Source organism: Lichenostomus cassidix, chromosome 6 (genome assembly GCF_008360975.1).
Source record: "Lichenostomus cassidix isolate B80296 chromosome 6, HeHo_3.0, whole genome shotgun sequence".
NCBI lineage: Eukaryota > Metazoa > Chordata > Aves > Passeriformes > Meliphagidae > Lichenostomus > Lichenostomus cassidix.
In genome coordinates, this window is record NC_139487.1 from 32938385 (window position 1) to 32958210 (window position 19826).

At 43.9% G+C, this 19826-nt stretch overlaps 1 protein-coding gene across 1 annotated transcript in view; it reads right to left on the reverse strand.

Moving 5' to 3' along the window:
• The window catches only part of PTEN (phosphatase and tensin homolog), a 52017-nt gene that overhangs the window by 14054 nt on the left and 18137 nt on the right, over nucleotides 1-19826 (reverse strand). The window contains exons 2-6 of the mRNA XM_085064448.1: nucleotides 18780-18864; nucleotides 14379-14423; nucleotides 9795-9838; nucleotides 6398-6636; nucleotides 813-954 (exon numbers count right to left, since the gene is read on the reverse strand). Of these exons, the coding sequence (XP_084920574.1) occupies nucleotides 813-954; nucleotides 6398-6636; nucleotides 9795-9838; nucleotides 14379-14423; nucleotides 18780-18864 (555 nt within the window). The remainder of the gene's footprint in view (nucleotides 1-812; nucleotides 955-6397; nucleotides 6637-9794; nucleotides 9839-14378; nucleotides 14424-18779; nucleotides 18865-19826) is intronic.

Consider the following 19826-nt stretch of genomic DNA (forward strand, 5'->3'; position numbering starts at 1 on the left):
AACCATTAGATTTTTTTCCACCAACAAAAAATGAACACGCAACACAAGGCAGTCGCTGCCCTGCAACATGGCCCACAGGGCAGAGCAGAGTTTGTTTTTGTATTTCAAAGCTTCAAGACATCTGCTGTTCCTCACTAACACAGTGTATCAGTAGATCAGATTAATCATTTACAGGTGTATTAATGCTTTAGAAACCTCCACATAAAGGAAAGTTTACTGCACAGTTAATTAGATATTTACCCAGTTGAACTGATTCATTTATTTTTCTTTAGCATCATGGGAAGAATGATGTTGCTGCATTCGAAGCCAACATGCCATTAGGCAAATGTTTTTCAGTAATACATGTTTCCCAAGAGTTGCTGTGTTTAAAAAAAGGGAGGCTTTTCATAAAAAGAAGGAGCAAAGACACAAATATACATAGAGGGAATGGCAGAGGCCCAATCCCTGGAGGTGTCCAAGGAATGAGTGGATGTGGCACTCAATGCTCTGGTCTGGATGATAAGGTTGGGATTGGTCACAGGTTGGACTCAGTCTTGGAGGTCTTTTCCAGCCTCAATGATTCTACATATGGAATCACTTATTTTCAAACCTCTAAAACACTTCCCAATTTAAAACTGCAGTACAACAATCCTGAGTCCTTCACAGACTACACCTGGGAGGATCCCAGTGGACAGAGCCCACTAAGCCAGTAGATTTTGCATTTTGAGGTCTTTAAATGAGACTTTCTCCAGGATGTGCAGCTCTTGGTGCCATCACCACACCCAAAATGCCAAGAGGTTTCCTAGCAGAGGTGAAGGGGTGCTGGTACTTACTGCAAGTTCCGCTGCTGAACATGGGAATTGTTTCAAACATCATCTTGTGGAACAGCAGTGCCACTGGTCTGTAATCCAGGTGATTCTTTAACAGGTAGCTATAGTAGTACACGTAGCGTCTCTGACTGGGAATTGTCACTCCCTAAACAGAGGGAAAACAAGGGGCAAAAACCTTTGATCAGCATCACTGACAGAGCTCCAGCCCATCGCCTCCAACTGAAGGCAAATCAACCCCACAGGAACAGATCATTCACTACTGAGCAGCAAGCAGGACACTGGTTTGCCACATACTTCAGTACATCCCACAGGGATGAGCACCTCTCCCACCAGGAAACGCTGAGGGAACTGGAATTGTTCAGCCTGGAGAAGAGAAGCTTTGAGGTGACCTAATTGTGTCCCCAGTGCCTGAAGGGGCCAACAAGAAACTGGAGAGGGGGCCTGGAGTGACAGGACACAGGGAATGGCTTCCCAGTGCCAGAGGGCAGGGTTAGCTGGGATATTGGGAAGGAATTGTTCCCTGGCAGGGTGGGCAGGCCCTGGCACAGGGTGCCCAGAGAAGCTGTGGCTGCCCCTGGATCCCTGGCAGTGTCCAAGGCCAGGTTGGACACTGGGGCTTGGAGCAGCCTGGGACAGTGGAAGGTGTCCCTGCCATGGCTGAGGGGTGCAACTATGTGGTTTTTAGGGTCCCTTCCACCCCAAACCATTCCATGAGTCTGCGCTCTCCAAACATCCATCTCCAGCAATGAAGCAAAGAATGCAGATTTTTCCCATTTCTTAAGAACAAACACCACAGACACCCTGAGGGTCATGTCAAAAATAGTCTCATGCTGCTGCTTTTTTTGGAATGGAGAGTGTCAAATGGTATACAGGAGGTGCCTTGAACACACTTTTTAATACATATTTTTAATACATATTTTTAAACACCACTACATTTAGGAATTCTAAAATCTGCCACTACAGGAATTACACTTTGACAGCACTTTAAGTCAGAAGACTCTAATGTTCACTAGTATCATTGTACTCAAGACTGATACTGCTTTCTATTACAAAGCATCCTGGAATATTTTCCCAAAAAGAGTGCAAAGTTTCATTAAAATATGCCCAACAGCCCAAAGTGTTCAATGAAAGACTTCAGTTGAGTTTACAACTCTGAAGTAAACATTTGCTTTGAGAGCATAAAACCTAAGAACGTTTTTATTACTGATTTTCTATTAGCTTAAAGCTTCAAATAAGGGAAGTATTAAAGCTCTTTGAACCAATATTTTCAAGTAAAATTGATAAAGATAAAAAATTGTTTCATTTCCCAGAAAATGTATTGCAGGTTTAGAACAACCTGTTACTGCAGACTTGCAGCAGCATCAGTAAGGAATCTTTCTGACTGAGGAACTGAATGTGGAACTGGAATAAACTGGAGATAAACAAAGTTTTCATATACAAGTCTGTGAGCATTTGTTCCCAAAACCTACACCTCATATTTCTATAAACTTTTAGTTTCACCTGTTTCACTTCACAACAGCCATGAGCTGAGTGGCCAGAGTGCTTTTAATTTAGTAAATCTCTATTCTGCACACATGAAAATAGGCACTTCCTGCCATTATTAAAAAAATGTTGATAATTATGTCTCCTTATCACTGGAGCTGCTTCTAAATTACACAAAAGACCTTTCCCTGCAGCACTTGCACAATGACCTTCCCGAGCAGCCTTGTATGCTGGCCGTGGTTTTGGCTCAGATGTCCCCAGTGCTTATCACACCCACTCCTTAAGGGAGCTGTAAAGTTCTGTTTCCCGGGATCTGAGCTTCAGGAGTGAGCAAATCCCAGCCTCACAGCAAGCCAGCAAAGCTGGCCAGTGCTGCCAGGCAGGAGGAAACCACAGAAGTGAGGAGAACACATCCTTCCCTGCCTAGAGCTTCCTCGGGCCATAATGGATGTGTCCTATGGAAAAACCCCAGGACACCTGGCCAGGGCCAGAACCAAGGGAACACTTTCACACAAAGTCAATCCCACAGCAAAGCCAGTTCTTCCCAACAGGGCAGTTTTATCCCTCCAGTCAGAGATTTAGTCCCTGCAGACACAGCCCTTATATTCTGAGACCCTAAAACCAGTCCCCCTGAAGCAGGACTCAGAGTTCTCCACTTCCAAAGGTCTGGATTCCAAGCAGAAGATGTTTGTAACAAACTAACAATATTCCAAGGGGTGCAATCAATCACCACTCATTTTTACTCCAGAAGAATAAGGACAGGAAAGCAGTCAAAGCTTGAATTTCCCATCTATCCACCACCACCACTACCACTTTTAAAATGGATGAGAGATAAGCTCCTCTGGCCCCCCTGCCAGAGCTTCCTAGGACATCACAAAAATTATCAGGTATTCCTGGTTCTCCTCTGAACATAGCACAGGCAGTATTATGAAGAACAAATATATTGGAAACAATATTCCCACATTCCCTTTAGGAACACGACCTACTGAGAGTGAAGCCACAGCCAGGCTTAGCAGAGTTTGGCACCTGAGTGTGTCCAACAAAGAGACACCACAACAACGACATCAGACACAGGATCTCTGCCTTGCTCAGAAGGTCATTCTGAGACTTCCTCACACAAAAGAATCGTTTTTCACTTCCTGTTCAGTTATACCAACACCACAGAAACACAGGATGGTTTGGGTTGAAAGGGACCTCAAATGCCATCCAGTGCCACCCCCTGCCACGGGCAGGGACACCTTCCACTGTCCCAGGCTGCTCCAAGCCCCAGTGTCCAGCCTGGCCTTGGATACTGCCAGGGATCCAGGGGCAGCCACAGCTTCTCTGGGCACCCTGTGCCAGGGCCTGCCCACCCTCCCAGGGAACAATTCCTTCCCAATATCCCATCTAACCCTACTGTCTGTCAGCATGAAGCCATTCCCTCTTGTCCTGTCACTCCAGGCCCTTGTAATGTCTCTCTCCATCTTTCTTGTCAGCTCCTTCAGGCACTGGAAGGCCTCAATTAGGGTCACCCCAGAGCTGCCCTTCTCCAGGCTGAATTTCTCCAATTCTCCCAGCTTTTCCCCACAGAACTCTTAAGAGCCACCCTTGACAATAAAACAGTATGGTGCCCAAGGAATGCTCCTGAGTGGATCAGCTCCAGCACTTGAATAGCTGATCCCTATCCACTGGGCTTCCTTCCAAGCATAATCCTCACCAGAAAACCCTCCAAGCCAGAAGCAGGAATAAAGACCTTCTCCAGCTGTAGTAAGGTAAGCTGTCTTTGTCACCACAGTAGTGTGTCAGTATCCATCTTAAGGAAAAAATGGGATAAACTAATCACTTCAAACAGTGGAAGCAGCAGCTTCTTTAGAAGACTTTTTTGGGGAGTTACTTCTGGACAATTACAGTTCTTTATCCCATTTCAGAAAAGTTTGTCTCCTTTGGTTCAAAGGGAAAATAAAAATCCCTGTGTTTCTACAGCAGTAGAGACTGACAGCCACAGCCAATACTTTCTGATCTTCATCACTCCCTTCTTCTGACAAAGTTTCCCCCACTACAATGAATTCCAGAAGCCAAAAGAGGCAGCTTGTAGACGAAATAAAACACCCCACAAGAGGGTTTGATCAGAGACAGCCTGGACTCTGCAATGACTTGTTGCCCGGCCCATGAAGAGCCTGTGCAGCAATTCAGCCTCACCTAGAACAACTCTCACTTGATGGTGCAAAGGCCTCCCTGGAGCTGCTTCTCCCGGCAGGCACTTGGGAAAAGCTGGCTCCAGCAGTACTCAGGGCTGTGCTCTTGACCAATTAGTCATACTTCCTCTTGCAATTAGACTCACGCTTCCTGCCAGCACAGGCTGAGGCCTCGGAGCAGCACTTTGCCATGAGCATTAATGGCAGCAGTGACTGTAGCTGGGCTGCTCTCAGCAGCTATGTGCAAAGTGGGCACCTTGTCCTTGCTGTAAACCAAGCTCATCTGGTACCTATTAAAGCCAGTTTTCCTTTATCACACCTACACTGGCCCAAAAAGAAAGAAAAGAGGCATTTGCTCGTCCCGTTGTGCAAACAGCTCTTTTGATGCCTCATTGACTTTGAATTGAGGAAGTCAGTTATACAAAGGTGTGGTGAAATATCAAATCAGAGAGCAGCACTTGACATATAACACTGAAATACAGGCCACAAGGGAAGAAAAGGCTCCAGAAACCTGCACTGGAATACCTGTTTATAAACACTACTGAAGGATTATGGGAATCATATGCTGCCCATTGGCCACTTCAAGATAACCAAGCTCAAGTGGAGCTGGGAAGGAAAAAAAAGTCAACTCTTGCAGTAGAGACATTGAAACCAAAACAAGTTGCTGGTTACAGACAATATTTACAGTCAAGTAAACAAGGCTCTCACTACTCCTGTTTACTGAGTTCTCCCTCTCCTCCATGATGCCCAAGGTACCCCTGGGGCACTGATAAACACCCAACTGACCTTGCCCTCAACTGGCAGAAATACAAGGTTCTTCTCACAAAAGGGAAACTGAGGCACAACACTTCACTGTGTATTTGTTCAGTTTTATAGTTTTCATGATCCTTTAGCCAGCTCTGGAGATAATATTTATCAGCAGGGGTCATCTATTCTGTTTATGAGCACACTGCTCATTCCTAGTCTCTCTTACCAAAAGCCACAAAGTTTTGATGGGAAACCTTGATTTTGTCTCTACTCCAGTATTTCACCAAAATGAACTCAGCAGTACATGGAATAACAGCTCCACCTCGTCAGGAGAGCAAACCAAGGAATTACTTGCTCCTTCCAACGAATTAACAGCCAAATTCTAAAATTCCTTATGCGACACTTCTGCTCTCAAGAGCCTTCAGGCATGAAGCTCTTCTTATTAGAGACCAACACGCTGCGAAATTAATACTTTGTGCAAATATTCCAGGAACAGAGAGAGCTCTGTGCTTGAGGAGGCTGAAACTGGCTTGCCACGATGATCCCCTTGGGATGCTCAACCAACACACTCAGGGAAATGATGGAAGATGAGCAGGGAATTTTGTTAAAATGACCTTAAAAGTCACACCTTATCGTCTTTGGAGAAGATTTCAAATAAGGAAGTTAAATTCTCATTAATGAGGCCTAATCCTGCCAGAAAGGTCCTTAACTAGCCTTCCCTAACAAGGAGCACCCAACAATAAGGGTCCTCCATTTGAGATATTCCCCTATACATCTCCAAACCGCTCCACAGCAGTTAAGGGAACCTGAGGAGATGAACAACTCATCCATTCAGGCAAAATACGCTGGAACAATCCTCTCATTTGGGCTGAAAATGCTGAACGAGAAAGTTCAGTGCCCCTCTGATGCACCACACAGCAGAACAGTGCTGAAAAAGCCATTTAAAATCAACTGTCCAGGTCTTCTTGAACAGGACATGTTAAAACCAGGCTACTTTAGTGTTGTGATTAAATGGCTACTGCCACTTAGGAAAACTTTCCCATTTACAACTGCACTGATCCAATCCCACTGAATCTAAATCAGACATTGCAACTGATGGTATGAATTTAAGGGGTTTGAGCATCAAATGGACCTCAAGGAGGAAAAGTCACAGGTAAGGGGACAGAAGAACAGGGAACAGCTCACCTTCTTGTCTCTGGTCCTTACTTCCCCATAGAAATCTAGGGCTTCTTGAGCCCTTAAAAACTTGCCTCGATGCAACAAATATGCACAAATCATTACACCAGTTCGTCCCTTTCCAGCTTTACAGTGGATTGCTGCCACATGATTGTCATCTTCACTTAGCCACTGGTCAAGATCTTCACAAAAAGGTTTGATGAGCTCCAGCTGTGGTGGGTTATGGTCTTCAAAAGGGTACTGTGCAACTGCAGGGAGAAGGAGGAGTTTATCAGAATCTCGAAAGGTAAAGCAAGCTCAGACAGGTCACCTTTGTGACAAGCACGTAAAAATTAAGTTAATCAACATACCCCCCATCTTACATACAGATATGCATTTTTAATTCCAGTATTATTCAGCATGTCATAAGCACTGTAGCCATTTCTCCAGTAATCCATAAGGAAGCATCCTGCTCCATGAATCAACTAGTTCACACCTCTATTGAATTGAGCGGCACAGGCTCTGTAACATGAATTTTCTAGAATTTAAGAGCGTGCCAGCACACATAATAACCTTGTGAAAATCCATTACTCCAGCAATAATTAAACTACCTGCTGAGAGAGAACAAGGCCAGACCTCAGTCATTGAGCAGACAACACGAATTTTGCTGAGAAATTATGAACACGGTTCGGTCTGCATTGGGAACAAACTCTCAGAATTTGCTCAAAGAAACTGTGAAACAAAAACCTGCCATCTCCATATTTCAAAAACAGCAATCAGGAGAGAAATCTCAGGTAAGGCTCTGGCAATATTCATGGGGCACTGAACAATGTTGTCCTTTCTTATACGGGTGTATTCACACACACTTTTCTCCATCTAGAGATAGAATGAATTTCAAGCGATGCAGGAAGTGGAAGGAAACTGAAGAGAGCAACAAATAAGCAGAAAAGTACCCAAAGCTCTCCCATCTCAGATCAGATGAGGGACAATGTCACCCTGACCAGCAGAACTACACACAGTGTTCTGCTTTCAGCAGAACAGCACTTGATGGAGTGCACCCCAGATCCCCACCAACAGCCTTGGGATCTGATAAACACAACTCTGGTTCACTTCAAAATTCTCAGCTAGAAACACCATTTCCTTTTCTGGGCTAAAAATGAATACATTTCATTTTTTGGCAAGGGGCTGTATTGGTTTCGTAAGCACTAGTCCGTAGTCACTCACGCAAGGCTCCTTTTGATGAATCCCCAAGGACTCCAAGAGCAGAAGTGAAGGATGAAGTTATGGAACTGCTAAAGGACTGCAGCACAAGTCCAAAGCCTTTTGGAAGGACCCACAAGGACAGGTTATCCTCTCACAGTACAGACTGCCCACTTCACTTCCCAGAACAAACAGGGAAGCAGATAACGTGAATAGTCTTTGCTTAACAAGGCAACAAAGGTTCACAAACATGAACACACAGTAATAAACTCTTCCACATGGAAGATCCAAAGGCTCCTCAAATGATCCCCAAACTTTTATATGATTTTAAAGATGGAATTTATTTAGAAATCCCTAAGAAAAGAAGCTGCAAAAATGCTGCAAATTTGTCTGTACAGCTTTGAGTCTATCACAGCTACAGCCAGCAAAGTTCCCATCAAAAATAGGCGTAAACAGCCTGAAAAATCCCAAGTCACAGGATGCTGAAGATGCTCTCCTAGCTTTGGAATCAAAGGCAAACCTTGTGGTAATTTCTTCAAAGCTGGAATGAGAAGATGAAACGGGTGCCCTGGGATGGTGTGAGGGATTAAGAGAAAGGGAACATTAAGCTGCACAGTTTTGAGCAGGTCCTTGAGAAGATGCTTTTCCTCCACGGATTTTGACTCCTTACACTGGAGCACACATCAGGGAGAATGGTCCTGGTTACTCTCTCCAAGCCCCTACCCGTTGCAACAAAAATCCCAGAGCACATAGAAGAGTTAAAACAAAAAGGAAAAGTCTGTGGCAAAGCAGAAGGCCATTCCAACACGGAAGGACTTCAGAAACTGGAAAAATCCTGGACACAAAGCTAGTGCCCAAAGAAGATGAAGAGCTTTCAATGTGTGGGGTTTAATGGGATGCAGGATCATCCTGAGTGAACAATGAACTACTCTGATGTTTCATGCTCAGTGTACAAATCAGAAGTTCCCTTTGCAATCACTCCACTTTAGGAGATTTTTCAAGTAGAACTTTTGTTCCTCTGCTAAGAGAAGTCCTGAGTCACCGATTTGGTTATCTGAGGTTAACTAATTCGGGGATAAAAATTAAAAAATACAACACGTCTTGTGCAGAGGAGCTGTGAAAGGTGCTGTCACAAACAGCATTTGGGGCTGGGATTGACAGCACAGGGAGCTGAGCACCCCCGTATCAAAAAGCAGAAATTAAAGCAAACATATGTTCTGGCCATATTAGAACACGTCCTCTTCTCTCCTTACCCAAAGCACTGCTCAAGTAGATCCTAAAATACTTTTTTTCTGGCTGGTGTGTATGGAGTGAGGTTTCAGGGCACTGTCATTCAGCATCATAACAGCAAATCAGAAGCAGTGACACCTTCAGCAAGACAGTTTCAGTCCTTCTATATTCAGGCATTAAAGCAGCCAATTACATATTGGTCATGTTCTAAACCCCTCTTCATAACTAGGATGGCTTAAAATAATAATAATGAAAAACAGAAGTTGAGCCATTGCTATGATGTAGAACAGCTCAGTGAGGTAAAATATTGTTTATCTCCTACAGACCCATAGGCACAAGCACTCCTCATCTGAAGCATAGGAACTACAAGCTCTACTACTGAGCCAAGAGATGCTCCTCTGCCCAAAGAATAAAGGTAAATCTGCATTGATTTATTTATTACCTGGGGAGATAATACTGACACAACAGGTATGTCAGTATCCAGTCACTGAGGACCTGCTCAGAAGATTCCCCACTGATTTTGGTAGCTCTGCAAAGTCACTAAGACCCAAATCATCTCTAAGAGGCATCGCATGGGAATTAATTTTTTTTTTTTTTTAGCATCTGAAGGTTCTGCCAGATCTTCCAAAAGTTGCTTTATACACATAGTGATAGCTGCTTAAGTGTTCACCATTTTCATCCTTCATGAAGACCAGACTCCTCTGAGCCTCACATGTAAATTGTACAAGAGTTTGTACCTCACTGAACTGAAACTTCTGTGTAACCCATTCCGCAGAAATTTCTGCCACTGCAGACTTTTTATTAGATCTTGATCTTTAACTGTCAGGAACACATTTTTTGAAAGCACCAAGAATATAGCAAGTTTTTCCAGTGACTCAAAGCAATCTGACATCATTCCTTGTGCCCAGATCTCCTACATGACTATTCATCAGCTCCTCCTTTAGGCCTCCATTCAGTGAGGTTTAAAGAGAACACATATTAGGCAGTAAAAACATACCTCTGCAGTTAAATTTGGCGGTGTCATAATGTCTTTCAGCACATCTGAAAAAGAAAAATAGACAAGAGTTCAAGACAAGTCTCTGAGGCACTCCCAGCATCTCTCACACCCAGAAAAATCAGCATGCCCATCACCTTTATGATTTAAAACTAGAGGCTACACACAGAAAAACTGTTTTGCTGCAGATTGCTCACTAAAATATGGGTTGTTTTACTGAAAGGCAAACACTTACCCTCTGGTAATTGTAGTCCATTGCTATGTTTTAGTCAGTGTGACTCAATTCATGCAAGTAATGCAATGTATTATTGCTTTCTAACCCTGTGCATGAACAGCTCCAGCCACTGGAGCAGCTTTGTGCTCCCAAACACAAGGAGAGGAGACAGCTGTGACCTTGCTCCAGGGATTCTGAACTCAGAACACAGGTCAAGGTGCCTCAGCAGCAGTGATGGGGATCACAGGGACATTGCAGAACGACCACAAGCCCCACTGAATATTAGCACAAACTTCTATCAAGCAGAGATTGTGACACTGCTCTGCCACTTGGCACGGATTCTTGAATTCCAGTGAACCCTGAAGGCCAGTCAGCCACTTTCCCCCTCACAGATGTGCAAAATGGCACATTTCTGAAGGCTCTGGAGTTGCATCAGTCTCCCACCACTCAGAGACCCTCTGCAGCTAGGCAGAAGCACAGCAAACCACACTGCACTTGCCTTGCCCAGGGACAAACATCAGTGCAAGACAGAAGCAACCCCTCAGCTGGGCTCTGAACCAGCCAAGACAGCACACTAAGGAACAACCAGACCAGATCTTGGATAAGGGGAAAGAAGGCAAGAGTGGATACCCTCGAGAATTTTCCTTGGAGCTGCTCCATGCAGGGAGGATGATGTGAGTGGAAGCGCAGTTCAGAAAGGAAAATTGACAACAATCCTGCCGAGATCAGCTTGGATGGGGACCTGAGCAACCTGATTAGTGAATGGCATGCCTGCCCATGGCAGGGGGCTGGAACGAGACGATTTTTAAGGTCCTCCCAACCCAAATCATTCTGGGATTCTATGAAAGAGGGCACCAAGTTGAAACACAACTTCTGGAGTCATTTCAGTAGACAAATCACACCTAGATCTTCAGTTCTGATTATAGCCTGTTCCCTTCACAGGATTCCAATACCTACACCAGTTTCAGGACTGGTACGAACTCATCTCCCCTCACCAGGTATGTTATGACTGCAGCCTTTGGAGCCATAGAGCTTAGTTGACACTTTCAGCCACGCAAACTTTGGGGCTGCCCTTTGTGTGAGTGTAACTGCAACCTCTCAGTGCTGCCCTGAGCCCTGCCCATGACACAGACACAGGCAGGGCCACAGGCAGATCTGCTGGGGCTGCACATGCTCTCAGTGCTTCCCTTTCCCTAAGTTCCAGAGTCTTCTCAGCTCTACCCTCCGCTAGAGAAAAGAGCCTGGCAGCTTTCACAGCTCCAATCACATTGCTGACACTTTCTCTGGGTCAGAAGTGACCAGGTTAAGCTGGCAGAAGGGACTTACAAAAGCATTATCTGCACTTGAGCCTTTGAGGAGAAAGGCTGGATGCAGGATGTACATCCAAGGGGGATGGAGGAGCCATAGCACAGGAACTTTGGAAGCTGTTGGGAGGCAAAGCAGTGAACACAAAGCATCTCAGCCAGTAGAGTTTCCTGCTTCCTTTTAAAGAAACACCCAGATCAAATGGGGAGTAAGAGATGAAAATCTTCAAAACATTTTAAAAAATCCACATATGGGCAGAAAAAACATCGAATTTTGAACTCTGAGAGAGTATCATCGAGTAGAATACCATGAGGGATAAAAAAATAATTTTGTTCATACCAAGGATAGAAACTGAGCACAAAACATGGTCATGTCCCTCTCTCTGCCCTCTTCTGGGAGCTGAACACAACCAGTGCACAGCTCCAGGCTCAGCTGCACTAAATTTACGTGTATTTGCAGCAGAAATCCCACCCACACACACTTTGGGGGTGCTGGGGGGGGGGGGGCCTTAACACTTCAAATGCTTTTATGGCATTTTTAAACACTATTATAGCTGGAATAGAGTCAGATCTCCACATGAAACCTGAATATTGTTTTGTGTTTTGGGGCTAAGGAGTGGCTTGGCCTGTTCTAGTAATCCTCTCTAGGATTAAATTTCAATTGTTTAAATTAAGGAGAGTACCGAAGAAATAGCAAAGGTTTAAAGGAACACAGGAGAGATGCAACACAAACAAGAAGAAAAATGGAACTGCTCAAACTGCTGGGAAGTTAAAAGGCAAGATGTGAGGATGGAGCATAACTGACATAATTTCAGAAAAATCTTTAAATCTTTTTAGATAGAACTGCTCAATACACACATTATTATCAACTTCATGGAACAGCTACCTTAAGGGAACTCAAATCCCATGACAGATTCTGAAATAATTCTGACTATAATCACGTAACTCCTTTCAACTCCCACCTCCTCCTTTGAAACACAGACAATAGATCATTATTTACAAAGGATCAGCTTAATCTGAAGACATGAAGTTCTCTGGAATACCTGATGGATGCAATTTTTTCCCATCTCCTGACCAAACATTGCTGCAATTCACCTGATGGTATTTTCTGTGTATAAATTTTGCCTCCATGAAGACTAAGAGACAACCTGGCCTCTCCAGACAGGGATAAACAGTTTTATCCTCTAAAAGTTTTCATCTAAGGATGAATAAAGTAATTCTAGGCAGTTTCATTTGTGATTGTTTTACAGTTAGCAACAAGGAAATAAATTTTTATATAAAAGAACATGGAGACAAAAACCTTTGGCACACCTGGACAAGTTTTTTCCACAGCTGAAAACAAACAGAGTAGCAACAGAAATGTCAAATGCATTTGTCTCATGACTGTTCTTCTCACTTACAAACTGTAAAGCTCTTCCCGTGCAGGGCTGGGGGACTGAGTTGTGCTTTTTTTCAGTTAAATGAGGCTGCTGGCAGACAGCAAAGTGGAAACTTAGCAAGTAGCTCCTCTTGGAGGTGCTTGAAAAGATACTCCTCACTCTTACTCAAATCCTCCTTTCTGAGCAAGTTTACACCAGCTGCCTCTGGTTGTTACCTGCCCCCTCCTGAGCCACGCAGGAAACAAGGGGCTCAGCAAACCCAGACCCTGTCAGGGACACCAGAGCCACCCTTCCCAGCAGGTGACAGCTGGACTTGGCCCCAGGCAGCAGCAGGACATTGAGTTTAGCTGCCCCTGCTCTGCTGGGCTCCCCAAAACAAGCAGGAGCTGCCAGGAGGCTTTGGGGGGATTGATTAACTAGGGTAGTTTGATTTTAAATGATCCAGATCTCCAGTGCTGAGCTCCAGAGGACTCCAAAGGAAAAGAGCCAGGAATTAACCCTTCTACCTGAACCTACAGACAAGGAGCCATCAGTTTTTCTGGGAAGCACTGTCCTTTCCACCCAGAAATTTCACCCATCTAGTAAAAAAAAAAAAAAAACATTCTCAAAAGCTCCTAAGGTGGAAAATATCACCTTGCTACTGAACTCTATGAAAAGTGGCTAATTGACTCTTATTTATGTATCTTTTTCTGTCCCATCCTACCCCAGAACAACTTCAATGACCACTCTAAGATTCCTCAGCTTCTACTCACTGTCACTTCTCTCCAATATCAGGAAACAGAGCTGACTGATGCATAATAATTTAGCTAACTTAGAAGCAGATTTAAATCCTTCTTTTTCAATATTTATCTTAATGAGTGACAGATTACAATGTCATGCATTAACTGGATTTCAGTACTACAGCAATTTTTCTATTATTTGCAGATATTTAGAAACATGTTGATAAAAAAAAAATAAAGCTTTAACAGTTCAGAGAATCAATCTTCATCTTAGATTTCTAGGGAAAAAATGAGGGGTAGGAAAACCATGACTCTTCCACATCAGCTGACATCACCAAATCCTTTACACAAATGAAATTAGACTAAGCTCACATGTAAATTTGATGAAGGAACAGTAACCAGGAAAAATAACCAAACAAAACAAAACCAGAAAACTCCTGTAACAATAACAGCTTTGTGCACAACTAAATTTTCAGAGGAAAACATTACACTCAGAGAAGTGAGAAACCCCCATCAATTGCTCCAACAGCTTTTTCAAAGTAATAAACAGGGACAAACAAGACTGAGGAAGCAAACAGAGCCTGGGTACCAATGCAGTTTGATTTTAAAAAAGATTAAAAAAAAAAAAAAAAATCAGGAAAATATTCATTTGGCAATTGGACATTAATACATGAACAGAAAACCTGCTGTGAATTATTTTTCACTTTTTAATCACATGGTCCAAGCTCCAGATGGGCTGGATGCCAAGTCATTTAAAAGCGTTCAAGTAACATGAATACACACCAGCATTTCATTTAACCTCACTCAGCTCCACTAAATGAAGTACCAGTGCTCTCAATCAGGCTTAATTGTTTTAAGAAATGTGCAAAACATCTCCAGCTCTGCTTCAGGACAGCACCAAGCCACTCACACTCCTAAGCTATTTTTAGAAGTCATTATTTTAGAGAATGCATCTTTAAGAGCATACTTACAGATTGTATATCTTGTAATGGTTTTTATGCTTTGAATCCAAAAACCTTCAAGAGAAAAAAAAAAGCAGGTATTAATATACATTGCACTAATGTTGACCTTAACTTGCAGCATCTTTAAAGCACTACCCAGTATGTGCAGCTCTGCATTCCCAGTTCCAGCCCTGCAGTGCCCCAAAAACCAAGGAGGCAGAGTGTTGGAAACCTCACTCATCCAGATAATCCAGCAGCATGGATAACACCACTAATGCAACTAAGGAAACCAAGGTCTGGCCTGAAACATTTATTGCATATGGACTGATTTTCTGATTCCTAGAACACCTGCAGATCACTGTAAGAAGCTGAGGAAGGGTTGATTATTTTGAAGCAGAAAGGACTGATTACACCAGGTATCTAAACTCTTTCCATTTCATCGTCTATGCAAAGTATTTTGCCATGATGAAGAAAAGCAGTTAAAATAACTCTTGTGTTCCACTTTGAGCCAGAATCATTCATTTTAATCCAAGTTTTTTTATTATTTGCCACTGAAGTCTGTCCCCAATGATATTCTGGGTGCTGGAAGGAGAACCACTACACTTTTTCACACTCATTTCATTTCCATGCTCACTTTGGAATACAAACTTCCCATCAAAGCCTCAGTGAGCCAAACTGCAAACATGATTCATCAGAATTGCTGTGATTATATATGATGTGTCACCTGGCAATGTGCAAGAAGAAATAACATGCAAATGTTTACACTTAACATCATCAACAGTGTGTATCTGCACATCAGCCAGAAGGAATTTAATTAGCCATGACAGAACACGCTGTTCAAATTGAAAAGAAACACTAGCTGCTAAAATCCTGGAAAGCTCAAGCAAAAACAAGCTCCAGTTATCAGTCATAATATTCCAGAAGAACCTAGAACAGCTCTGTGGTTAAAATGGGAACAGATGTGAGCGTTCCTTGTGCAGTGCCGAGTGTGAGATTCCAAATGCATCAGGAGAATATATTCCATGACTCCCACTAGTGACCCAGGTTGGCAGCCTGGGAGAGCCATCAGGAAGATGGTGGACATGAGCATTTGTTTCAGGAGATGTTCCTGCCTGTTAACACAAACCCAAGAGAGAGGAGAGCTGCCTCTACTTTCCCAAGAATATCCACACAGTGGAGTATAAGCTTCCATGTCAGGAGTTTAAGGACAAAATCCCATCCAAAACCTCTCCAAGTGTCAGTCACAGGGGACAGCCAGCAGTCCAGGTTTTACTTCTCATACAGCATTAGCCTGGAATTTGTCAGGATACCAGCTAGGCAGAAAAAGCCTGCTGCTGGATCCTGGCTCAATACCAATTGCTCAGGAGCTTGAGCACCTTGAATTTCTGCATAAAAAGCATTTGGAAAAAAAAATCCTCAATAAAAAGATGTCTGGAGCAGATGAGGACTGCAACATGCAGAATGCTGCATTATCACATTTTATTCTCGTTCAAAAAGAGGAGGAAACATATATAACAATACTTGAGCATCCAGTTGCCTGCAGCCACTTAATTTACATCTTTATCTTAATTTGGTTGATGATGCTTTTAGGTGATCACTGCTCCTTTTGACCAGTGTTTATGGACAGCTTACTAATTATATAGGCATTCAAGTACTAAAATCTAATTTACAGATATCTACCTACTCAACCACTAAAATGTATTTTCATTCATTCAGAAGCTACTGAAATCAATGCTGTGAATGGAAGAGGGCCTTCAAAGACCCTCTTGATATTGGATTATTGATATTTATTTGGATTATTCCCACATTAGATGGGATATTGGGAAGGAATTGTTCCCTGGCAGGGTGGGCAGGCCCTGGCACAGGGTGCCCAGAGAAGCTGTGGCTGCCCCTGGATCCCTGGCAGTGTCCAAGGCCAGGTTGGACATTGGGGCTTGGAGCAGCCTGGGACAGTGGAAGGTGTCCCTTCCAACACCAGGAGGTGGAATGAGATGATCTTTAAATTCCTTCCAACCTAAACCATTCTATGATGTATTCAAAGTCCAGCCTTTGCCCCTGTCCCACAATTTTCAAAGGTGGAGCTCACCAGGGGCTGGATATTTCATCAGCTTCATGAAAAGATGCCTCTAACTGCTGGGAAAGAAAACTGGCTGGAGAGGGGGCGTTTGTGGCTTGGGAGGGACCTCAGAGCCCATCCAGAGCCACCCCTTGCCATGGCAGGGACACCTCCCACTGTCCCAGGCTGCTCCAAGCCCCAGTGTCCAACCTGGCCTTGGACACTGCCAGGGATCCGGGGCAGCCACAGCTTCTCCAAGCAATGCTTTCTCGTGTGGAACCACAGGATTAGAGAACACAACTTCAGGTCTCTGATAACAGTCCCAGGTCACTCACACATACACACACACTCCACAAGCATCTCCTGCTTGCTGCACTGAACCTCAGCGACCTCTCCAGCTCCGGAGAAGTGATGACTTCTCACTAAGGCATCAGGGAACGTGGTAACTTCCCCCAGCCAGGTCAGACCCTGGCTCTTACACTTTCAGTGCTATTTGTGGATGGTGATTTTCGTCATGACAGTTGAACATGCAAAACCAAAACCCTCTTGAGCCCAGCTGACTGCAGCTGTGCAGGGAACCACTGTCTCCACACCACTGACTGTCAGGTGAGGGTGATGAGTCCTCCCAGTGTGGGAACTAAGGAGCTCAACTCACTTCTGTAACAACCTGGATGCAATCCCCAGCAAAATTCCCGCAGCACCAGCTCTGCCTGTGAGCAACTACAGTCATGGAATCCCACAAGGGTTTGGGCTGGAAGGGACCTCAAAGCCCATCCAGTGCAACCCTCAGCCATGGGCAGGGACACCTTCCACTGTCCCAGGCTGCTCCAAGCCCCAATGTCCAACCTGGCCTTGGACACTGCCAGGGATCCAGGGGCAGCCACAGCTTCTCTGGGCACCCTGTGCCAGGGCCTGCCCACCCTGCCAGGGAGCAACTCCTTCCCAATATCCCATCTATTCCTGCCCCCTGCCAGTCTGAACTCATTACCCCTCATCCTGTCCCTCCAGTTCCTGTGGCAGGGTCTCTCTCCAGCTTCCCTCTATCACTTCAGACCCTGGAAGGAGCTGTGAGGTCTCCACACAACCTTCTCCTCTCCAGGCTGAGCAGCCCCAGCTCTCCCAGCCTGGCTCCACAGGGGAGGTGCTCCAGAGCCATCAGCAACTTGGTGCCTCCTCTGGACTTGCAACAACAGTTCCTTGTCCTTCTTAAGTTGGAGGCACCAGAACTGCCCACAGAATTCCAGGTGGGGTCTCACCTGAGCAAAGGGGCACAGGGGCAGAATCTCCCCTGCCCTGCTGCCCACGCTGGGGCTCAGCCCAGGGCACAGGGGTTTCTGGGTCCCAGCTCTCACCAAAGCACCCCCAGCTCCTTCTCCAGGGCTGCTCCAGCTGTACGTCCCCAGTCTGGATTGATCCTGGGAGTTGCCCAGGTGCAGGACTTGCACTCTGCTTTGCTGGACTCCATGAGGTTGGCATGGACTCAGCCCTGTCCAGGTCGCTCCTTGCCCAGACACACCCAACTCCTACCTTCCCTGAAAATCTTCCTGCATCATCCCACAGCCCCAAAGGCCAAGTTTCCCATGGAGCTAGAGAACTCACGACTTCAAATAAAGTCCAAAGCATGATGGCTTCACAAAAACCACAACTTTTAATTCTAAACCCACAGACTTTTGGCAGCTTCTACCAAGTGTTTAGTTTTGAATGCAACCCCTCACACTCTCCAGGTAGGGCTTTATCTCAGTGAATTACAACAGTGTTGCTACAACACTCCCCACCTTTTCCTCAGTTGTAGCCAGCAATTCAGAGTAAAGGACTTTCTTTGATGTTGAAAATGACAACCTATAGGGGTTTTTGCCATCAGTAACAGATTTTAGGGGATCCTTTCTCCTTGTCCGTAATTATTGAACACTACCAAACATAAAAACCTTTCTCTAAAGTCACCTATAATTACTATTTTAAATCAAATTTACTTACCAAGCACTAAATTTATCAATTTAAGAAAGGATAAGGGCAAACTTATCCTGAAATACCACCAGCTATCTGATGAAACTCTTAACACTGAAAAGAGGCATGGATTGATGTCTTTCTGTAAGTAAATAACCTTTTTTATTCCAACATAACTAACTGAAATCAATTTTTCACACTAAGAAAGCAGATTATATGCATTTGAAATCAAACCAAACAGCAGCCTGGCCATTTTTTGTTGTTTCCAACATTTTTCAGGAAAGCTATTAAGGCAACATCTACAAGATGCAAAAAAAATCTCACAATGTCTACAAGTCAGAACACACATCCATTCCTCAGCAGAACATAAATGAGTGCAGAAAAGAATACTCAAGTTTTGTAAGTTAAGGAACAGAAAAATCAAGCCTTACCTTACTACATCATCAATGTTGTTCCGGTACACTCCTTCAAGCCTCTCTGCAGGAAAGCCCATAGCAATTATGTTTGGATAAATATCTGAATATACAAGTCATGGAAATATTCATAAAGCATGTGAAATGTCTGCAACAGCATTAAATGGACATTACTCAAATGTGTCACTGGACCCAAATCAGAGCAACAACTCCAACAGACTCCACACAAGAGACAGGAATGTGCAGATCTGAAAAGGATTCTATACCTTGCTTATGAAAAACACCCCAACAATTACCCACTTCTGAACCAATATTCTCATTTCTTATTCTGAACTACCTGCAATTCACTTGCCAAAAGCAATCCAGGATAGAAGAATTTAGGAAAAGTACCTCTTAGCCAAACAAATCAATGCTAAGGAAAAAGGGTAAATAAGAAAATTTTAAGTTTACATCTAGAGTTGATGTAGTAAGGAATTCACAACTGCTAGAAAATTACTGGTATTTATTTTCCCTGTGGTGAAATGATATATGGATTTTTTTTAAACACAATTCCAGAAAAGAAAGTCCTCCCAGGTTTAAAGCATTATTAGAAATGATAATGTAGTGAAAAAGCTCTGCTGAAAAGCGAACCAGAAATGAAAGCAGCAGCTCGAAACAGCCCCTACCCTGCCACATTAACATACTCCTCCTCAAACTAATTTTAGAAGGAGCAAGAACAAAGCATGATATGTTTGAAGTTGGCCCTGCTTTAAAAAGGGGGGCTGGAGGAGGTGATTTCCAGAGGGCCCTCTCAGCCTAAATTATCCCACCCTTTTAAGACTCATTTTTATTTTCATGGTCAAAATATAACAAAGCTCCAAAGAATAATCACATCAGAATGGGAGACACTGCATCAACTCCCAAGATATTAAAATTCCAGTTACTTGTACACGAAGCAAAGCCTGAAGTAGGACACAAGCTACTTTACTCCACCCTTGCAAAAATTCCCACAAGTCCTCAGAGCAGAGCAGCACAGACCAAGTTCTGCATTGACACCATTAACTGCAAGGCTTCAGAAAAACATTA